Below are 23017 nucleotides of genomic sequence, written 5' to 3'. Positions count from 1 at the left end.
TTCCCAGCTGCAGCATGCCACTAGGAAGGAAGACAGGAAGCAAAGAGGAAGTGAAAAACCAGCCCCTCAATTTTATCCTCCTGTCTACGTCATTGCGTAAGGAAAGGAAGCCAGTGGGCTCATGGGAACTGTAGTTCAAGGACTCCAACATTTCCAATAACACAGGATTGAGAGCCAGACTTGGAGACTGGAAATCCTGAGTTCAAATTTGGTCACAGACACTTTCTAGCTGTATGACGTTGGGCAAATTCCTTAACGCCCATTGCTTAGACCTTGTCGCTCTTCTGCCTTGAAACAAATACATATTATTGAGCCTAAGATAGTAGATAAGGGTTAAAAAAAAGGAAGAAAGAATAAAAATTCTTTTTTTTTTTAGAAACAAAAATTGTTTCTAAATGTAAATATATATATATATACATATATATATATATATATATATATATTGAAGTGTGTAACAGGATGCACTTTAATAGATGGTGGCTTGTCAGAGTATACCAAAAACACTACCCATGATGTTTCTAGATTTGTCTCATTTTCCCATCAGAACTGGAAGCCTTTACAAGGAGGGGCTATTTAATGCCTTCTATTTCCCACACATAATGAGTGGCTAATTGATAATGATGTTGACTACTTGAACTAGACATCATTTATGCAGGGCGCAGATCCCAGGAGGGGTGACCATATTATTAACTTGTGTATAAACTTTTATCCCATCTACCTCTTTCTGTTTTTTCATAGACTCTGGAATGTGTGGACTTGTCAAGAACATATTTGGCCTCGTGAATGAGAATGTTACACTTTCACCATCCCATAAAACAGACTTTGAAGATATCACATGGAAGAAAAGGAAAGATAAGGTGGCGGAATGGCCATCGAAAGGTGACCAACCTTCATACTATGCATCCTTTTATGGAAGGGCTACATTAGATCCCAAATCTGGGAATTTTACTATTCATCAATTAATGGCATCTGATGAAGGCCAATACGAAATTGAATCCTCAAGTCTTCCAGAAAGTGAGTCCATGACTCTTTATGTTGTAGGTAAGTAGCACATTCAGTTTATAGACTTGCTTTGGACTCTAAACTCAGAGGCTCTCTGGTTTTCCTGTTGTAGGCCCTCTTTCCCCACCATTGAATATTGCAACCTGCCTGTCCTTTGGCAGTGAGTTGTGGCAGACAAAATCTTTTCATCTTGTGGTGGTCCATTTTCTGGTAATAAGCCTGTCCACATGTATAAGATATCCTTAGAAATCACTTATTAGATCTATGTCTGAATATCTGAAATCTTTCCAGCCTGGCAAAATCTTCCAGAACATGAAATTGGCTAAGAGGGTCTTCAAGATTCTGAGATTACTGTCACACCATGCTACATAATATATAGTGAGACAGTAGACTTTAGTGAAAGATAAATGAGCTGGAAAAGGAAATGGCAAACCACTCCATTGACTAGGCGAAGAAAACCGTAAATGGGGTCGTGCAGTGTCAGACATGACTGGAAATGACTGAACAACATTTTATAAAAATATTGCAAAGAATGCATTTTCTACTAGTTTAGAGACCTTTGGAGGTGGATCCAAGATGGCAAAGAAGGTACATGGACCTATCTGATTGCTACCAAATTACCCTCCCAAAAAAACATCCTATAAATCCTCAGAACAAATTCTGATAGAGCAGGATCTACAAAAAGATGGAGTGAAGTAATTTTTCAGCCCAAAATAACTTAGAAAACCAGCATGAGGGTTCTAGTGCACTGGGATGGAATTGTGATACAAACCCACTGTTGGTGAAGTTGTGAAGTGATTTAAACAGTCTAGAGAACAATTTGGACCTATGCCCAAAGGGCTGTAAAATAGTATATTTACATATTATTCCTAGGCTTGTATCCCAAAGAAATAAAAAACAAAAAGGAGAAAGACTTAGATGTACAAAAATATTTAAAAGAGCTTTTTTTGTGAGGGCAAAGAATTGGAAAGGGAAGGGGATCATCAGTTGGGGATGGCTGAGTAAGTTATAGTATGTGATTGTAATGGAATACTATTGTGCTATAAGAAATGACAAGCAGGAGTAGCTCAGAAAAACCTGGAAAGACTAATATGAACTGAAGCAGAGTGAAATAAGCAGAACCAGGAGAACATTGTACACAGTGATAGGAGTACTATATGATAAACAACTGTGAATAACTTAGCTATTCTCAGCAATACAATGATCCAAAACTATCCCAAAGGTGTCATGATAAAAAAATTCCATCTGCTTCCAGAGAAAAATTGCTGATAGACCAAAGCAAACCTTTTTCACTTTATTTTTTAATTTTTTTGTTTTTGGATTTCCTTTGACAATAGGACTAATATAGAAAAATGTTTTACACGATTGGACATGTAAAATCTATGAGACATTACTTTCTATCTCAAACAGGGCTGTGGGAGTAGGGTGGGGAGGGAGGGAGAGAATTTGAGACTTAATATTCTTTTTAAAATGTTGGAAACTTTTTTCCATGTAATTAGGGGGAAATTTTAACTTAATTTTTTAAAAAGAGAGACCTTTACAATGAACAATATATGGAAATAAGAATTAGACAGATACAAGACATTTTTAGGCAGGGATTCCTTTTCTTAAAACTGTCTTTTGGGGTTTGGAGTGAGGTAGGAAAAGTATATGTTCACATTATTTCCCTGCTTGAGCATAAGCTCTTTGAGGACAGAAACTGTTTCATGCTTGTCTTTGTATTTCTAGTGTGTGTTTACATAGTAGATGATTAGTAAATGCTTATTGATTGTTTAATTGAACTAATGTGGTGTATCCTGACAATAACATCCTTGAATACAGAAGAGAAAGTTCTTAAGATCATAAATTTAAAGCTGGAAAGGAGGCCATCTGTTTCAACCCCTTCATTTTACAGATTAGGAAACTGAGACTCAGGAAGATTCAAACACCTGCCCAAGCATTCTCACTTTGCTAGAATTCTTGACAAACATTTTACAAAATCTTAACCTCAGTATAGAAAGGTTATCCTTTTATACCTTACTATTTGTTTTCTATGTGCCAGACCCTGTGCTAAGTACTCTACAACTATTATCTCATTTGAACCTCATGACAATCCTGGGAGCTAGCTGCTATATTATCTGTATTTTACAAGTGAGGAAACTGAGGCAAGGAGAGTTTAAGTGAGCTGCCCAAGATCACATAGTAAGTATCTGAGGCTGGATTTGAACTCAAGTCTTTCTGAGTCCAGGTCCAATGCTCTCTCTCCATTGTGCACCCCAATTGTACATACTTTTTTATGTACAGTTTTTTCCACATTTGTCTCATTGAAATAGGGATTTTTGAGGTCAGGGAACATGTTTTTACCTTTATTTGTACCCCTAATGCTTGGTCAAGTAAACACCTGGCATAGAGTGAGAGTACAAGTTTCCTCATCAATAAAATGAGGAGATTGGATCAAATCACCTGTAAAGTTGCTTCCAGATCTCAATCTGGATTTCTAGGATTTTTGCCCACATCTTTGTGTAAATCTGCAAATCCACATAACACATTGCAGGCCTTCCCTAGGCTATCCGTCTGTTATCCCTCCATTTCTTTCTGTGACTGACCTCACTTTTACAGATAGAACATATTCTTAAAATACCATCTTTGCTACAGTCTACTTATACCTGCTATATCTCTTTCCATTGATCTCTGGGTCACCATTAAATTTGATTTTTCTGAGATCATGGTGTTCCATGATTTATAACCACATGGCAACCCTTGGAACACTGATGCCAAGAGGATAGATTTTCAAGGCAGTGAACTTGGGATCATGGGAAATGCTATAAAATTTCCTAATTGAAATTTGTGTTTCAGGAACATTAGCCTCATTAAGACAGAGTATTGTACGGAATTGGAAGGCTCTGGGTTCAAATTTGACATCATATACTTCCTAGTTATATGAACCTGGGCAAGTCACTTAACTCTGATTGCCTGACCCGTGCCACTCTTCTGTCTTTGAGTTAATACTATCATAGAAGGTAAAGGTTTCCAAAAAAAAAGACAGTGTACTGTAGTAAAAAGATTATTGGACTAGGAGTTAGAGAGCCTGAGTTCAAATCCTATTTTTTCCATGTACTCATGTGCTCTTGAACAAACCACAAAAGTTCTGCAAACCTCAGTTTCCTTATCTGTAAAATTAGAGTAGTAATAGCACCTCCCTTAAAGAGATATTCATAGGCCCAAATAAGGTAACAATAGCAGACTTTAAAGCACTATATATACATTTTTTATATTCTTTTTTATATTATATATGTTTTGTTTTGTATATTAATATCTTAATAATTAATTGTGATGTTAATTAATATATCACAATATAGTATATTATGTATCATAATAAGTAATATTATTAATTAGTAATATAATATATTGATTAATTAATATAAGTTATATTCTATTGATATAGTAAATTATAGCATCTAGTATATATACTATAAATACTAAAAAAATAAAATGCTAAAAATATAGTAAAATATAGTAAATATATATCATATAATTATATTAATTCATTAATATTTTATTAATATAGTAAACATCTATATTTATATGTTTTCTATTATATATACATATTGTATATTTTAACTGCTATTAGTCAAGGATTATACATTTAGAATGGGAAAGGACCCTAGAGGTCAAGAAGTCCAACTTGCTCATTTTATAAATAAGAAAAACAAGGCATGGAAAGATTACTTGACTTGCCCAGGGTCACAGAACTAGCAAGGGGGCAGAAGGGAGACCTAACTCTGGGTCTTGCTGCCTCCAAATCCATTGCCCTATCCACCTTGCCACTTTACTTTTAGTGGTGAAATTTTGAGGCACGGCTACCCTGTGAAACAGATAATTATAGAATCTCAGAACGACCTAGTCCAACCCATTCTGGAATGGGAAATCCCTCTCTACTCCGAAAGTCTCTGGACTCAAAGGGATTGCAGAGCTTTAATCTATCTCCTTCCCAGTATGAAAGTTTTGCCTCTCTGACGGAGAATCATCCACCTTCTCCTTGAATATCTCCAGGATTGGGAAAGCTCACTGCTTCCCCAAACTGCCCACTCCATATTTTTTCTCCATTTCTAAATATTTCTTTCACAGAACCAAAATCTTCCCATGGCTATGTTACTGTTCTTTTAGAGACATGCCAGTAATTCCTGTGGGCCTCTTAGCATCAAAGGGTCCAACCCCTCTCATCCAAAACTATTTTTTATTCCTCTATTAAAGTTGGCAAACTTTCAAAATCTATGTTCCTTGCCTTCAATGGACTAGTAGGCTGGAGAAAGTAGAGCTTGTCTCAGAAATAGCCTGTGCTCAGCTGCCATGTTCTGGAGAGACACTTCCTGTGTGTTGGGACATCTTGGCCATAGTCCCTAAGCTGTACGACCCTGGGCAAGTCACTTAACCCCCACTGACTAGCCCTTACCATTCTTCTGCTTTGAAACCAATATCTGGTATCCATTCTATGACAGAAGACAAGGTTTTAAAAATGAAAAAAACAACAACAACATACCAAGTAAATAGGCATATGCATTGACTGGATCCCTTAATTCTTTTGTAAAGCTCCTCTAAGAGGAAAGCTAAGTGATTCAAGTGATAGAGAGTCAAACCTAGAGACAGGAAGTCCTGGGTTCAAATTTGGCTTCAGTCCCTTCCTGTATGACCCTGGGCAAGTCACTTAGTCCCCAATGCCTAGCCCTTACCACCCTTCTGCCTTGGAACCAATACTTAATATTGATTCTGAAATGGAAGGTAAGGGTTTAAAAAAAAAAAGGAATGAATGTGACTGCAAGGCATTTTATAGTCTCTCAGCCTCAGCTTTCTTATCTGTAAAATGGAGATGGTTATACCTGTAATTCCTCCTTCACAAAGTTGTGAAAATGAAACAAAATTATTTATCTAAATATTAAAGTGCTATGTCAATGTGAGTTATTCTTAAAACAATATTTTAGTGACATATGTAAAACCTAGAGGAATTGCTCATGGGCTAAGGGAGGGAGGTCAAAGGAGGGAAGGGAAAGAACATGATTCATGTAACCACAGAAAAATATTCAAAATTAATTAAATAAATAAATTAGCTAAAAAATTTTTTTTTTAGGAAAGTAGTTGAAGCTAGGTCATACCAACTTCTGAGAACTGATTGTTAAAATTTCAGTCTGAGCATTTACACTTTATAAATCAGCAAATTCTACAAATTATGGATCGTTTTGTCATGTTATTTGTCTAGACCAGTGATTCCCAAAGTGGGCACTGCAGTGATCCAGGGGAGCAGTGATGGCCACAGGTGCAGGTATCTTTCCTATTAATTGCTATTAAAATTTTTTAAAAATTAATTTCCAGGGGACTAAGAAATATTTTTTCTGGAAAGGGGGCAGTAGGCCAAAAAAGTTTGGGAATCACCTGTCTAGACTAAAGAAAGTGATGGAGAAAATGTCAGTAATGCAACTTAAACTGAAAAGTGCATATTGTGCACATTTTCTTTCTCAATAGGAGATAGTTATTAACATTTTCTGGCATGCCCCTGGTTACAGTATGCACTGGTATAAACTTGTTAGTAATAGAGGGCAGCTAGGTGTCTCAATGGTAGAGAGCTACTCCCAGAAATGGAAGATCCAGGGTTCAAATCAGGCCTCTGGTACTTCTTTGCTTTGTTACCCTGGACAAGTCACTTAACCTCCATTGCTAGTCCTTCCCTCTCTTCTGTCTTAGAACTAATACATAGTATTGTTTCTAAGATAGAAGGTAAGGGTTTAAAAAAAAACTGGAAAGATGGTTAGAGATTGTAGAGGGTCTTGAATGTTAAGTAACATAAGGATTTTCTATTTTGTTCCAAAGGTATGCAGAACCACTGGATATTTTTTAACACAGTAGGTAGCACCAATATTAGCCCTGTACATTAGGGGAATCATTCTGGAAGCTGTGATGGTTACAGAGGGGAGAGATTGGAGATATAGAGGACATTTAGGTGGCACCTGGTGATGAGAAACTGAGCTTAGGGTGAGAGCAATGTGAATTTAGAGAAAAGAGTAAATTTGAGAAATGTGTTAGAGGTAGATTCTGCTATATTTGGCAGATTAGAGCAAAGGAAGTTTTCAAAAGATGGCTCGGGATAACTGGGAAGATGGCGATTGCTTCATCAGAGAGATAGGAAAGCTGGGAGTAGGAAGAGATTTTGAGGAGAAGATGATGAGACCAGTTAGGGGCAGTCTGAGATAGGGATGTTCGCAGGACATCTTTTGGGAGCGAGGGGAAAGACTGTGTTTAGGTGCCTAGTTTAGATACTTCTATGAGTCAAGGTAATGATGGTCATTGAAAAGCCATGAAGATGAATATCAGAGCATGAAGAAAGACTAGATTAAGACAAAGAGAAAAGGCTCAAGGACCAAGTTTTATTTGCATGCTCTTTCCCTCTTTAGCCTGGGAGCTCCTTCATATCAAGGACTGTCTTACTTTCCTTTGTATGGCTAACATTTAGCACAGCACCTGGTACAAGGAAGGGGCTTTATAAATATTGACTGACTGATACACTGTTTGAGAGCAGGAAGAGGAAGATAAGTCATCGAGGAACCAGTCTTGATCCTGTTAGGCTCAAGGGATTCAATGTGGTGCAATGAAAAGAGCACTTACTGATTCTGGAGTCAGAGGAGCTGGGTTCAGATTCTACCTCTGACCCTTTATACTTTTGACTCTGGGCAAGTTAACTTTTTTTTTTTTAAGACCTTTACCTTTTGTTTTAGTCTCAGTGCCAAGACAGAAAAGTGGTAAGGGATAAACAATAGAGGATAAGTGAGTCACCCAGGGTCACATAGCTAGGAAGTGTCTGAGGCCAGATTTGAACCCTCCTGACTCCAGGCCTGGTGCTCTATCCAATGAGTCACCGGGCTGTGGGCAAGTTACTTTGGCCCTCTCAGCATTGACTTCCTCTTCTATAAAGTGAAAGAGCTCAAATTCCCTGCCCTTGTCCTTTCCCACGGGCTGGCTGGTGCATGCTCCAAAGATTAAGGAAATGGGATTAGCCTTTCCAAAATTGCTGGCTGGCACAGTGGCCAGTGATTGCATACTACCCCACATAGTCATAAGCTACTCTTCATGATTCACTTGTCCTCAGGAGTTTGCCAGCTTCTGGTGATGCAATGACAAGTAGTGGAAATTTACTCTTCACATGCCCAAGTGTATGTTAGACCTAAGGAACACACTCCTTGGACTTGGGCAGTGTTTGTGCCCAAATGAGGAGCGTGAAGATTAAAATTAATATGCAAAATACTAAATATTATATTTATAAACTATTAATAATAAACTAACAAAAGAGACTAACTAAAAGGTACTAACCAGCTCATTCCCAGGAACCAAAGAGAAAGAGAGAGAAGTTTTCAACTATAAAACAATAATCTAACCACACAAATGTGGAGGCGCAGGAGAATTTTGGGAAAACTAAGGGACTTCTGGGGGATGAAGTCCAAGGTTCAAAATTTCCATTTATACAGGAGCTTAGACCAAGGACCAGGTGGGAAGGAGCTGGTATGGGTCCAAATATGCACTTTTTCCCTGGTAGGTCCCCTCTATAGCAAATGCTACTTCAGTGGTAGAAGCAGGCTATCCAATATTGGGAGAAAGAATATCTGGGAGTTAGGAAGAATCATAGAACCTGAAAACTTGAAAGGAACATGGAAGCCTACCTTTCTTCACTGTTGCCACCAAAGATCATCCAGAACAGATTTTATTTCAGATAATTTAAAGAGGAAGGAACCTATTACTTAATTCCTGAGAGAAGACATTCTCTTCTAATTCACATTATGTTAGAATGCACAGGCAGCTCTCATTTCTTAAACAACAGGAAAACCAGGAGAGAGTATGTCTGGGAGAAAGAGAAAAGAGTGTTAAGAAAGAAGGAAGTAAATACACATTTACTAAATGCCTACTATGTGCCAGGCTCTGTGCTAAGCCCTTTACAAATATTATCTCATTTGATCCTCACAACAATCCTGGGAGATATGTGCTATTATTACCCACATTTTAGAATTGAGCAAACTGAGGCAGAAGTAACTTGTCCAGGATAACCCAGTTAGCATCTGAGGCTAGATTTACACTTATTTCTTCCTGATTTCAAGCCCAAAATGCTATCCAAACTATCACCTACCTGCTAGGAACAAGAAGAAAGGACTAGGGGATGGTGGGGAGAGGGTATCAGAGGAAAGATGAAGAATGACAATGAGCCATTAATCTTGGTAATTAGAGGTCATTTATAGTTACCTTAGTGAGAACACTTAGTTGAACAAGACTGATAGAAGTTGAATTTCAGAGAGTTTAGGTGTGAGTAGATGATTAGAAAAAAATGGAGACACTAGCCATAGAAATTCAAGACAGTGTAAATTTCCAGAAAGTTACTAGGGAAAGATTGTTTGTTTGTTTTAGCAAGAGGGAAAGACGAGTATTTTTGTAAGCAGGAGGGAGGAAGTCATTAGAGGATAAATAGAGATTGCTTCCGAAGAGTGAGAGCCCAATTAAATCAGACAAACAAATTTGTAGTGAATCCAGCCAGCACATTTTCTGGACTTGTTCCAGCCCTTCAAAGTGATTTAGGAGCAAGGACAGGGAAGGTAACAATTGATAGGAGTGGCCCAGAGCCATGCTAATAAGTGTTTAATAACTAGTTCCACAATCAACAAACAACCACCACCTTTATTCAGGATAAACTTTGAAGTTTAGACTGTATCATTAACATTTTCTCCATCACTTTTCTAAAGTCAACAAAAAGAACAAATCAAGCTGAATCCTAAAGTGTAAATATACTCACATAAGAAGTTCACTATCAGCTCTGGCTCCAGTCCACCACTTGGCAGTGACTCAAGAGTTGAGATGCATGCAAGTGGAAAGAAGAGGAACATTAGATAAGAGATTGCAGGGTGGACAACAGATCACTGCTAACATGCTTAAGTACAGAGTCATAACTGTGAAAGGAAGAAAATAATTTAGAACAAGTACTCTGGCTGCAAGAAAATAATTTAGAACAAGTACTCTGGCTGTGTGGCCTTGGAAATCATGATATTTATTTCTTGGAAGTCTTTCATTGTTTAAACAATAGGAAAACCCAGAGAAAATGATGTCAGGGGATCTGAAAGAAGAGAGACTATTAAGAAAGGAGGAAGGAAATGTATTAAGTCTACTATGTGCTAGACACTGTGCTAAGTGCTTTACAAATATTATCTCATTTGATTCTCACAACAATCCTGGGAGGTAGACGCCATTATTACTCTATTTTACAGATGAAAAAACTGAGGCAGATAGAAGCTAAGTGACCAACCAAAATATCTGAGGCTATATATATATTCACATATCAGGTGTTGGACTAGATGCTTTCTAATGCCCCTTTTGGTTCTAATCATCTATTAAGTTAGATATTTGAAGTATCAATAATTATAATAAAGGTAGAGAACAGGTTTAGCAATATCTAAAAGCAGGAAAAGTATAAAAACAGGATATCAGTTGATTGCATCTGGGCAGTAAAGGAGGCGTCAAGATGGATCTTAAGGTTGCAAACCTGAGTAACTGAAAGAATTAGCAGAGAGAAGGAGAATTAATCCTCCAAGGACTATGCACTTATTTTATTTTATATTTTTGAACCTTACCTTCTGTCTTAGAATCCATACTAAGTATTGGTTCCAGAACAGAAGATTAGTAAGGGCTAGACAACTGGGGTTGAGTGACTTGCCCAAAGTCATACAACTAGGAACAATTAGTGCCTGAGACCAGATTTAAACCTAGAATCTCCTGTCTCTAAGTCTGGTGTTCTATCCATTGAGCTGCCTATCCATGTGTTTTTCTTTTTTGTGGTTTTTTAAATAAAATGGTTATTCAAAGGAATGACTCTCTTATAGTAGAATTTTAGCAGAGTTTGGGATTTTCTGTGGGGGCATGTTGGTACCCTTCAGATTATACCATGTAAACAAGTTCTCAATTCACTTAAAACTGTGACCTTGCTTTCTTTGTCATAATTCCATTCTCTTCCTTCTCAGGGTTTCTTTAAATCCCTTCCTGGAAAAATCATACAGAGGGGTGTGAGAACCAGCTCATACTTAGGGAGAGCTGATTGTTAAATTTTCCATGTGAGCAAGTACATCTGGGAAATTGGCAAAGTCATAAATCAGGATTTGATTTCTTTTTTATTTTTTGTCTAGACCAGAGGTACCACACTTCATAGCAGATGAGTGCTGCCTAAAATGCAATTGGACAATATTGAATAAATAAATTAATGTTGAATAAATGAAAATAAATAAAAATGCAATATATCACAGTAACATTCATTTCTGGCTTTCTACGTCAATATGTGACTGACAGAAATCTGTTTCTTTTTGAGTTTGACACCATTGGTCTAGATTTCAGAAAGTGATAGAGAAAATACATTTATTGAGTACCTGCTATGCACCAGCCACCATACTAAGCACTGAGCATGCAAAAAGAGGCAAAAGATAGTCCCTGCCCTCAAGGAGATGGCAATCTAATGAAAGAGACAACATGCAAACAAATATATACAAAGCAAGCTATACACAGGATAGATAGGAAATAATTAAGAGCGAGAAAGCACTGGAATTAAGTAGGGTCATGGAAGGCTTCCTGGAGAAGGTAGGATTTTTCTTGGGACTTAAAGGAAACCAAGGAGATCAGTAGTCAGAGGAAATAATTAAGAGAAGGAAAGCATTGGATTTAAGTGGGGTTAGGGAAGACTTCTGGGAGAAGGTGAGATTTTAGCTGGAACTTAAAGGAAACCAGGAAGGTCAGTAGTCAGAGTAGAAGAGGAAAAACATTCCAGGCAAGGGAGACTGCCAGAGAAAATGACCATGGCCAAGGGATGGAGTATCTCATTTGTAGAACAAACAGGAGGCCAGAGTCCCTGTATGGCAGGGAAAGTTATTAAGGACTTTGAATGCAAAATAGAGTCCTGAAAAGTATGCCCTGTTTTTTAGAGAGCTGGTTGTCAAATATTTAGCAGCATACTCAGAATTTCAGATTTAGATTCAGATCTTAGAGATCATTTCCTCCAACTCCACATTTTAGATATGAGGAAACCAGAAGAGGTATGTGACTTTTTCAAGGTCACACAGTTCATAAGTGGCAGAGATTGGATTTGAAGTTAGGTCCTCTGACTTTGAACTCTCCAACTACCTCACCATAGTGCTTACAGGGCTTCCCAGAAGGGAGAAATCCTATACTGCAGAGGTATACTAACTCTGGGATTGTGTTCTCTTTCTCACTGAACTAAAGGATTATTCATGCAAGTGAGATGAACTACTTTGCCCTCAATCTGAATTGCAGTAATACCTTTAAATAGACTAATTCAGGCATTTCTTTGAGAGTTATGCCTGTAACTTTCTTTTCCTAATGAGAAATGAATTGCATTAATTAATTATAAACACTTATGAATAGGTTAATGATTTCATCTTTTAGTCATGAAGCTACCCATAACGATTTCCTTTCCAGGTAGATTCAGAGCCAGGCAGTGGTTAGTGTGATTCGAGGTGTATCTCAGAAAGAAGGAGCATCATTTGAGATCTGGAGAAACCAGAAAATCCAGAATTGGGGGAAATGGGATCTGGAGCTCTGCAGATAAACTTGCATATTTTAATATAAGAGTTATCTGGCATCAGGAAGCATAATGAGAGTCTCAGAAAAGACCCTGCCAGTATTTGGAATATCAGTCTTTGTGTTGGCATGTTTAATAATAATAAAAGCAATAATAACAGCTGCCATTTATATCATACCCTAAAATTAGCAGAGCTCTTTACATCTATTCTCATTCCATTCTCACAACAATCCCTGGCTAGTATTGTACCTATTAATGATTTGAGAGACCTGTGGCAGACAGAGGTTAATGATTTGCCCAGAGTCTCAGAGGTAGGATTTGAACTCAAGATTTCCTAATACCCAACCCAACACTCTATCCACTAAGCTACTCCTTAAAAACATGAATTATATTATTATACTGTATTAAATTACTGTAATATAGCCAATTATATGATTATGATATATGTTGTATGTATCATATATAGTATATATGTTATGTTATATACAGCATATTACATATACTGCATATATTTATTATATAATATGCTACATAGTATATTATGATACTGTATTAAATTCTGTATAATAGGATAAGATTTTGAAGGATTTGTGATATTATCGATCTGGATATTTTCTCCAAATTTCGACATACTCAGATCCATCTGGTTTTACTTTTGTCTATTTTTTCTGACTCTGATTTCACTGTGATATGGAAATATTAGCAAAAAAACTCCTTTACATTTGCCCTTTATTCTTCTCAAACTTCTCTTCAACATAAGGTTTTAAAGAGAGGCCACGAGCTCTGAAAGCGGCTTTGTTTCCACCCAGCCAATCTGTGGCAGAGGCTGGCTGGAATTCAAATCTCACTAAGTGAGGCTACCTTTTTACCCACCATGCTATGCTGATTCTTCTAATTTTGTCCAAGTTCTCCTAAATATCTTCTCACCCAACATGCTGAAGAGCTTCCTCTAGATAGTGTGACATTTTGAATTGCCAGTGAAACAGAGATGCCTCATCAAATGTCCTTTGCCCTGTAAGTAGAAAGTGATGTTTTTAAAAATAAGTTTTTAGGGAACAGCTAGGTTGCTCAGTAGATAGAGCCAGGCTTAGAGATAGGAGGTCCTAGGTTCAAATCTGGCCTTGGACACCTTCTATCTGTGTCACCCTGGGCAAGTCATTTGACCCCCTTTGTCTAGCCCTAACCATTCTTCTGCCTTGGAACCAATAGACAGTGTCCATTCTAAAATGGAAAGTAAGGGCTTAAAAAACAAAAAATAAATAAATAATGTTTTTATTTATATCTTTTTTTATGTTATCATAGTTTTCCCTTGTGTTCCTTCTTCTCCCAGAGAATAGTCCCATGTTAAAAAATAGCATTTTTTAAAAGAGAAAAAAAAGAAAAGGAAAAAGTCAATACAACTAATCAATACATTGAAAGTCTAAAATTATGTGTCATATCAATGGACTTCCTCCCTAAAGGATGGGTTGGGAATATCCTCTCATATAACTATTTTCTTTTATGCTGTATTTATTTTTTAGAATCTTGCAACATTCACGTGTGTGTGGTTGTCCTTTTTTGTTTACATTGCTGTCATCATGGTATATGCCATTTTATTAAACAATTAATATATGAAATTAAATAATTACTAATTAAGTATTAATCAAGAAATTATTACTCAAGGACATTTGTTGAATATTTATTAGATGTTCTTAATTCATCCTGCATGAATTCATGCATATCTTTCTATGCTCTTCTGTATTCATCATTTCTTAGAACAGTGATGGGCAACCTTTTGAGCTTGGTGTGTCAAAATTCGCCCAAAAACCGAGCATAACTCGGGTGCTGTGTCACTTTGAGAAAAAAAAACAAAAAATATAATTTTGTGACATTTATAGTTTAAATAACAAAAATGTATAATTGTAATATACAACTGTATTTAATAAACCAAAAATAGGTAAATTAATAGAGGTAGAATTGTCATCTATAGTGCAGAGTGTCTACATTACACTACAGCAAATGTTTCATCCTCTGCATATGGCCGCATGCCATTCGTGTCAGTGCTAACATCGTGCCATAGGTTTGCCATCACCATCTTAGAGCAACATAATAATCCATTGTATTCATCTATCACAGTTTGCTTAGCCTTTCCTAGGTCTGCTTTGTTTCCAGGTCTTAACTATCAGTGAAAAGTGTTACTATAAATATTTTGATGTGCATGAGACTTTCTTCTTTTCAAAAACTTCCTGGGGATATAAGCCCAGTACTGGAATCTCTGGGTTAAAGAATGTGGACATTTCAGCCATTTTATTTGCATAATTCCAAATTGGAAAGTTCTATGGAGCAATCATTCTAAGTGATTAAAAGCTACTTAATTAAATTTCTTCTTACATGTTCCTAATCTGTTTTTGTGTCAGGGACTGCTTTGGCATGCTGATGTCTCCTTCCCAGAATGATATTTTTTCACATGAATAAAATAAATAGAATTACAAAGGAAACAATCATATAGTTGAAATGGGTATAAACCCCTTTAAAACCAAGTTCAAGAAGCCCAGTTTAAGAATTCTTTCTCTTTACAAGTGTTCCCCTCTCCGTATGACTCCAATACAAGGCAGGGATTGCAGTTTCCTAGCACAATGCCTTGCCCTGAGGATCATAGCAGGGAATCCCATCAGGGGTCATCCAGTCCACCCCCTTCATTTCATAGGTTGGTTGGGAATTTAAGTGGGAATGATAGAAGGAAGACCAGAACTTTTAAGGCAGAGAGAGACAGCATTAGCAGAGACTATCTGTGGGAATGGTTAGAAAACTGATCTGCCTTGGACAGAGGGAAATATGTTGGTGAATTCTAGATATAGATATGCATAGAGCACCAGACCTGGAGATGGGATGTCCTGGGTTTAGATCTGACCTCAGATACTTCCCATTGTGTGACCCTGGGCAAGTCACTTACCCCCTGAGGTCTAGCCCTTGTTCTTTTGTGCTGGGACATTGTATTGATACCTGTATTGATACTAAGACAGAAAGTAAGGATTCTGCTTTTTTTTTTTTTAAACTTTCTATGATATGTTTGAGATGGAGAATTGGTGGCACCTGCCTAGAGGAACTTGAATGCCAATTTGGGTAGTAAAGATTGGTGATTGGCAGAACTAAGCTTCTGCCAAATAGCAAAGTGAAGGAAACTGTGAGTTCAAATCTATCCTCTTTTACTATCTATGTCATTTTGGGTAAGTCAAGTTATTTCTTTAAGCTTTGGTCTCCTGTATAAATGTGAAAAAAAAGAAGGGTTTGAAGTAGAATAGCAGTTAGTCAAAAGCATTCATTAATCACTATGTGCCAGGTATTGTACTAAGGGCAGGGGCTACAAAGAAAGGCAGACACAGGGTCCTTGTCCTCAAGAAGCTTACAAGCTAGTGATATTGGATATTGTTGAGGTTTTTGAAATTGATTTTTAGCATTTTTTGTTTTCCCTTGAATTCCTTTCCTGCACACCTGGCTGCCATCTTGGCTGTTTTGGAGCCTCCAATAGACATCAATCATAGTAATGTTTGGGGAAAATGTTAGGAAATGAATTTTCAAAATCAGCCTTTTAAGACAAATTCATTTGTGAGCAAGAGAACAAACCTCCATAGACTTAGGCATGCAAGGCTTTCAAAGAGAGAAGAACCCTGAAACGTCATTCCCCTGGTATTAAGATAGAGGTTTCCCTTTATACTAGGAAACATTAGGAGACCAACTGATACTACCATGGGAGGAAGTGAGGAGGGAATAACCCAGTCAGGGAGGAGCTCACCTGGACCACGGAAGCATGGGGAGACGAAACCTTCTGATAGTCATTATTCCTGTTCAGGACTAAGCTCAATTATTTATGCTTACAGAAGGAATACAGAAATTCTCAAGGCCCTCCTTAATTTCGACCCCCTGGGTAAAAGAACCAGTCGTTTTGCTCTAGTTACAGCCCTGGCACATCCTATATTCTGGTCCTTCCCTAGTTTCAGAATCCACCTACTTGACCTTGGCTCCATTCCTTGCTAAGTAATTGGTCAATCCAGCAACTTAATTAATTTAGCAATTATGAATTGTTAACAAGTGACGAGCTTAATGTGTAACATTTATCCCAGGTAACTGGTATTTTGTTTTATTTTATTACTTAAAGCTATAAGACTAAACACCCAATGAATGATTGGATAAAAGAAAGAAGAAGGAATGAACAAAAGAATGAATGAATGAATAAATAATTATTTGACCCTTGCTAAGTGCTGAATACAATGCTAAAGACTAGGGTTGTAGCCTGGTAGAAAGTTAAATTACTGGATTTGCTTTCAGGGGATGTGGATTATGTACACAGCTAGCTTTGTTCGTTGTCACCCAGCAGAAATGTAGGGACTCTTCCCTAGCAGCCAGACACAAGAGCTTTCCACTTTTCTGCTCGGACCCAAGGAGTTTCCAAATCATTCAGGAAAAAGGATTCTTCCCCCTTGGTGCTTAGAGAAGGGAATTCTATGTACTCCCCAGCTTGTAAGACTAAGATTCATCCTATACAGGTATCCCTTTCACACTATGAGGGTTAGGGACATGGGCTCCTATGATCTGGAAAATCCCAAGTAAAAGACTTTGCCTTTTGCATTCTTTTTAAAAATTTTAATTTTGACTTATTTTAACTTTTAAAAAGAGGTTGTATATATTTATGGTACTAAATGATAAAATATGTCGATGTTATAAAATACTCTACATTTATTTTGTGCATTTCTGAGTTTCTAAGCTTTTTATGTGCTGTCAAAACTCCCCCCCAAATTTCCATCTAATTTCTTATGCTTCCCTGCGATACAGCAAAAACCACAATGGGGAAAGTCCTTAAGTGGAAGGAATACTTGTATTTGTAAGTAGGGAATGAAATGGTAGAACTTTTAGTTTCAATGCTTTAGAGAACTCTTGATGAGGAAATTTGCTCTGCTGGGATAGGTTGGTACCTTTTATCTGCAATTTATTGAGAATTGAAAGGTTAAATGACTTGTCCAGAATCCATAGACATTCATTCAGTATCTGAGGCAAGATTTGAGCTCATGATCACCCCCCTCTTCCTAGCTCCAAGGTCAACTCTCTCCCTCTACTATTATATGCTGCCTCTCACTTTTTAATTTTTAGTATTTTATTTTTTCCAATTATATGTAAAAACAATTTTAACCTTTAAAAAATCCTTTGAGTTCCAAATTCTCTCCCTCTGTCTCTTTTCTCCCCACTCATTGAGAAGGCAAGCAATTTGATATAGGGCAGTGATGGAGAACCTTTTAGAGACCACATGCCATGCCCCACCCCCCAGACTACGTACAATGCCCCCCCCAAGAATGCCTCTCACCCCTCTGCCCTCACACTCTTACTCCAGACAGGGAAGGGAGAAAGGGAGGGTAGTGGCTTAAATGCTCTATTCAGGGCAGGTGAGATGGAGAGGGAGAAGGGAGCAGCTCCACAGGAGTCCCTCTGCCTTTCTAGTAACTAACTCTGCCAGGAACAGTTCACATGCCCACAGAGAGGTCTCTGCATGCCATCCTTGGCATGTATGCCATAGATTCACCATCATAGATTATAGAGAGCTAGCCTCTATATAGGTAGGGGTCCTGAGTGGCGTTTTGTGGCATCGGATTGTTAAGACAGGAAAAAGAAAATGAGAACAACCAGACTAGTGGTTAGCCCATGTTGATCTAAACTCTGTGGGCTTTGGAGTTTATTATATACTGATTTCAAACAAAGAACACAAAGAAAGAGTCACAGCTGTGAAGGGGTTACAAATTATACACAATCCATTAAAGTCTAAAAAGTAGAGAGATGGGTACACGGGCAAGGGCCAAATTCCAACCACCAATTAGTAGGGGTTAATTCTGGGAGTAGAAATATATTTCATGGAGATGTTTACTAATTGCGTTCTGCCTTGATTTACAGGTCTGGACCTGGTCAGATAGTCTGGCTTCAGTCTTATCTCTATCTTTGTCTGTGTCCAGCCTTGACTATATTTTTTAGAGTTCAGGCTTCTTAATTATCAAGGAGAGAAATTTTTAACTCAGTAGTTGCTGGTCTGCTAAGGACTCAAAGCTTTTCAATAAGTCTATAATGTTTTTCCAATAAGAAAAGGTATGGTTCATAAGAGGTGTCAAAAGAGGGGTCTCAGATTTTTTTCTATTCTCTTATTGGCTTCCCACAATAGATACAGAGTATACATGTCTTACATTTTAAAATGGCAGTTTATTTTTTTTATTTTTTACAACTCTTACCTTCCGTCTTGGAATCAATACCGTGTATTGGCTCTAAGGCACAAGAGTGGTAAGGGCTAGGCAATGGGGGTTAAGTGACTTGCCCAGGGTCACACAACTGAGAAGTGTCTTAATCCAGATTTGAACCCAGGACCTCCTGTCTCTAGGTCTGGCTCTCAATCCACTGAGCTACCCAGCTGCCCCAAAATTGTAGTTTTAAATGTACTTAGAGCACGAATCCATTTCTGTTGTGATATTTAACTTGATTGATTTTTCTTTCTCCCTAGACAAACTTCTACAGCCTGCTCTCACCTGTACTTCTGATGAAGAAAACATTACAGTTTCGTGTAATGGATCAGAAAACAGTAATTTTCTAAATTATACATGGAAAAGTCCTGTATCGTATGTGCATCTTTCAGAAAAAAAGGTGCAGCTGAGCCGTATGGCAGACCTTGATCATAATATCCAGTGCATTATTTCAAACCCAAGATCGAATAACGAGTCTGCCCTCTTCCTCAGGACCTGCGTCCTAGAGAGTAAGTATTCCTATGTGGTGGACTACAGGGGACAGTGTAAGCAGAGTGGCAAGAGGAGCTGGAATTGCTGTCGTAACACTCGATTCTATGATCCAGGATCAATATCCTAATTCAGTGTGACCTTGGACGAGTGAATTAAACTCTCTGGACTATAGACTTCTCATTTGCAAAAGGGATGGATTAGACTAGATTCTAGAATTCCCTTCTAGCTCTGAATCCATGAGCCTTAAACATATGTGGGTTATATGCAGAGACTTGTCCAGTTGTACCCTTTGACTAATGAGTTGCATTTGCTCAAGAATAATTTGAATGGCGCAGCTAGGTGGTTTAGTGGATAGAGCGCCAGGCCTGGAAATGGGAGGTCCTGGGTTCAAATCTGGCCTCAGACACTTCCTATCTGTGTGACTCTGGACAAGTGACAACCTCAATTTTCTTTCCTTTACCACTCTTCTGCCTTAGAATCATATTGATTCTAAAACAGAAGGTAAGAGTTTAAGAAAAGACTCATTTGAGCAAAATAATTACAGAGGCAGCTTTGGATCCAATATAAGGAAAAACTTTCTTATAATTAAAGAAGTTAAAACCAGAATGGGCTGCTTCATAAAGAAGTTGAAGTCCATACTCTGGGGAAACCAAGAACAGCAACAAGACACTTTTTTTTCATTATTTTTTTTTCATTAATTTTTTTTCTAAATTTTATGTCAATGAAACATTTGCAACATTTGTTTTTTTTTAATTCTAAGTTCCACATTCTCTCCCTCCCTCTGTACTGTCCCCTCTTCTCAAGAAGGCAAGCAATATGTTGTATATCATGCATTATAGTCATATAAAACATTTCCGTATTAGCCACAATACGCTTTTTAAAAACCCTCACCTTCTGCCTTAGAATCCATACTAAGTATCAATCCTTAGTATTCCTTCTATTGATTCCTTAGATAAGGAAATACACTCTCAGACGCCCTTTAGTCAGCCCTCTCCTAGACATCCCAAGACCTCTCTACTGGTGAAGAGCCAATGAGGAGGTGGTCCATCATACTCTCAACCCTCCCCAGAATCCTGGACTGATGAGAGACAATCACATGCCTGGAGTCTGTGACTTTTATCCGCAGAACTAGATAAGCAATACAGTGACTCCAACAATATAAACATTGCCCAAAGAAAGACAGACTATGAGTAATCAAAGAGCTAATAATGGTCCTAGAAGACCAATAATGAAACGTAGCTCCTTCCCCTTAAAAGCATGGAGGTGGGGGGACTACCAGGGCAGAATGATGTACAAATTGTCAGACTTAGTCACTGTGTGGTTTGTTTTTTACTTAAAATAACTTTACTTTGCTACAAGAGAGGATTCACTTTTCAGGTTTGGGGGTGGGTAAATCTAGAAATGCTCATGAGTTAAAAGCAGAAGTTATTAGTAAAACATATACATATACATATATATATATGTATATATGTATATATATAGAAAGCTTTTGTCAAGTTTAAAGACAGAAAATACCAAGTTCTTCTGTTTTAAGCTAAACACAATAGACAAAGAAATGATTTCACTAAAGCAAGTTCTTGTGAGAAAAATAGATTTGGAACCTTTCTGGTAGGGCCATGCTTTTAAAAACAGTTACAAAACCAGGAAACAAAGGCATTACGTGTTTATTCTCAAACTTCCTTTTTTTCTTTTCTTTTTTTAGACCCTCACCTTCTATCTTAGAATTAATACTAGGTATTGGTTCCAAGGCAGAAGAGTGGTAAGGGCTAGGCAATGGGGGTTGCCCAGGGCCACACAGCTAATAGATTTCTTATTTTAATCACTCAATGATTTGTCAAGAAAGAGACCAAATAAAAACTTGTATGTCTGAGGGATATGGGATGAAATGAGTGAATTTTGCATTCTGGGTATAGTAGATGAATCAGAAGTTCTAAAGGCAGGGACAATGATATTGTTTGTAGGAGATGGGATAAGGAAGAGGAGCTGGAAGGGCATAAATATTTCAAAAGGTCCAGAAATCCTTCAGGGGACAGACTACACTATAATCCTTTTCACAGAAACTCAAAATTGAACAGGATTTCCAAAGTCAAACACACATACCTGAATAGAACAAGTGGTCATGTAGATCAGCTTAAAGTTTTCCATGTTTGGAAGCAGCTAGGTGCCTCAGTGAATTGGAGAATCAAGCTAATGGATGTGAGGTCCTAGATTCCAATCTGGCCTCAGACACTTCCTAGCTGTGTATGACCCTGGACAAGTCACTTAACCCCCATCTTCTAGCCCATCTTCTAGCCTCTTCTGCCTTCGGACAAATACACAGTATTGAATCTAAGATGGAAGGTAAGGGTTAAAAAAAAGAGTTTTCCAGGATTAAGTGGACTTCATTACCTTCTAAGGTCGTCCATTCCACTGTTGGACTACTCTAATTATCAGAAAGTTGTTCTTTATATAGGACTATTGTAGCGCCTCTTGAATTTCTCCTCCTGGTTCCTAGAAAGAGCCAAATGTCTGAACCCTTTACCATGGGACAGTCTTTCACATTCTTGAAGACAACTACCATTTCTTCTCTAAAGCAGTATCTTCTCTACTTGAACATTCACCATTCCTTCAACTCATCCTTGAATGGCACAAGCTCCAAGCTCCTCAGTAGACTTGTAGTCCTCTTCTCTATGTATCTATACTAGCTTTTCAATACCCTTCCTCAGATGTGGTGCCCAGAACTGAACACAGTAAGTGCCACACATATGATCTGATGCAGGTGGAGTACAACAGCACTGAAAGCCAAGAGGCCTTCTTCACATGATCTCCTCTTCATCCATGTTTCCCACATCCTGTTCCTGATTTTATTTTTTTTTTTAACTCGAGTGGTTGACTTTACATTTTTTGTTGTTCAGTTGTTTTGTTTTGTTTTGTTTTTAAACCCTTAACTTCTGTGTATTGGCTCCTAGGTAGAAGAGTGGTAAGGGTGGGCAATGGGGGTCAAGTGACTTGTCTAATTCTTTACACACAGGGTCACACAGCTGGGAAGTATCTGAGGCTGGATTTGAACCTAGGACCTCCCATCTCTAGACCTGACTCTCAATCCACTGAGCTACCCAGCTGCCCCCATGTTCAGTTCTTTTTTAATCCTGTTTGACTCTTTGTGACCCCTTTTGGAGTTGACTTGGAAAATATGTTGGAGTGGTTTGCCATTTCCTGTTCCAGTTCATTTGACACATGAGGAAACTGAAGCCAACAAGATTAAGTGACTTGCCCAGGGTCACACAGCTAGTGTCTGAGGCTGGATTTAAACTCATTAAGATGAGTCTTCCCGACTCCAAGCCCAGTGCTCTATCTATTAGTCCCTATTCAATATTACCTTATTAGACTGACAGATTTTTTAGATCTTTTGGGATCTTGATTCTGTGGTCCATTGTGTTAGCTATCCTTTCCAATCCCTTATAATCTGCAAATATGTTAAAATTCCATCTATCTATTCCATTCATTGGTAAACCAAAAGAAAACAAAATGGTGCCTAGACTAGTCAATCAACTAGCATTTATTAAACCCCCTCCTGTGGATCTGTGGGTCATTCTACTAGAGATCTACCCTAGGTCACTATTGACTTAAGTGGGTATAGTGGGAAGAACATTGAATGGGAAATCCAACCCAGCTTTGGTATTTATTCCCTGAATAATCATAGGCAAGT

General features: G+C 37.9%; 1 protein-coding gene across 4 annotated transcripts in view; it reads left to right on the top strand.

Moving 5' to 3' along the window:
* The window catches only part of CD58 (CD58 molecule), a 106149-nt gene that overhangs the window by 53263 nt on the left and 29869 nt on the right, over positions 1-23017 (top strand). For all 4 annotated transcript variants that reach the window (XM_044672430.1, XM_044672433.1, XM_044672431.1 and 1 more), the window contains 2 exons: positions 739-1041; positions 19098-19346. In XM_044672430.1, coding sequence (XP_044528365.1) covers positions 739-1041; positions 19098-19346 — 552 coding nt within the window. The remainder of the gene's footprint in view (positions 1-738; positions 1042-19097; positions 19347-23017) is intronic.

Source organism: Gracilinanus agilis, chromosome 4 (genome assembly GCF_016433145.1).
Source record: "Gracilinanus agilis isolate LMUSP501 chromosome 4, AgileGrace, whole genome shotgun sequence".
NCBI classification, from domain to species: Eukaryota; Metazoa; Chordata; class Mammalia; order Didelphimorphia; family Didelphidae; genus Gracilinanus; species Gracilinanus agilis.
Note: the sequence above shows the minus strand (reverse complement) of the source record. Positions and strands in the feature narration are given on the sequence as shown.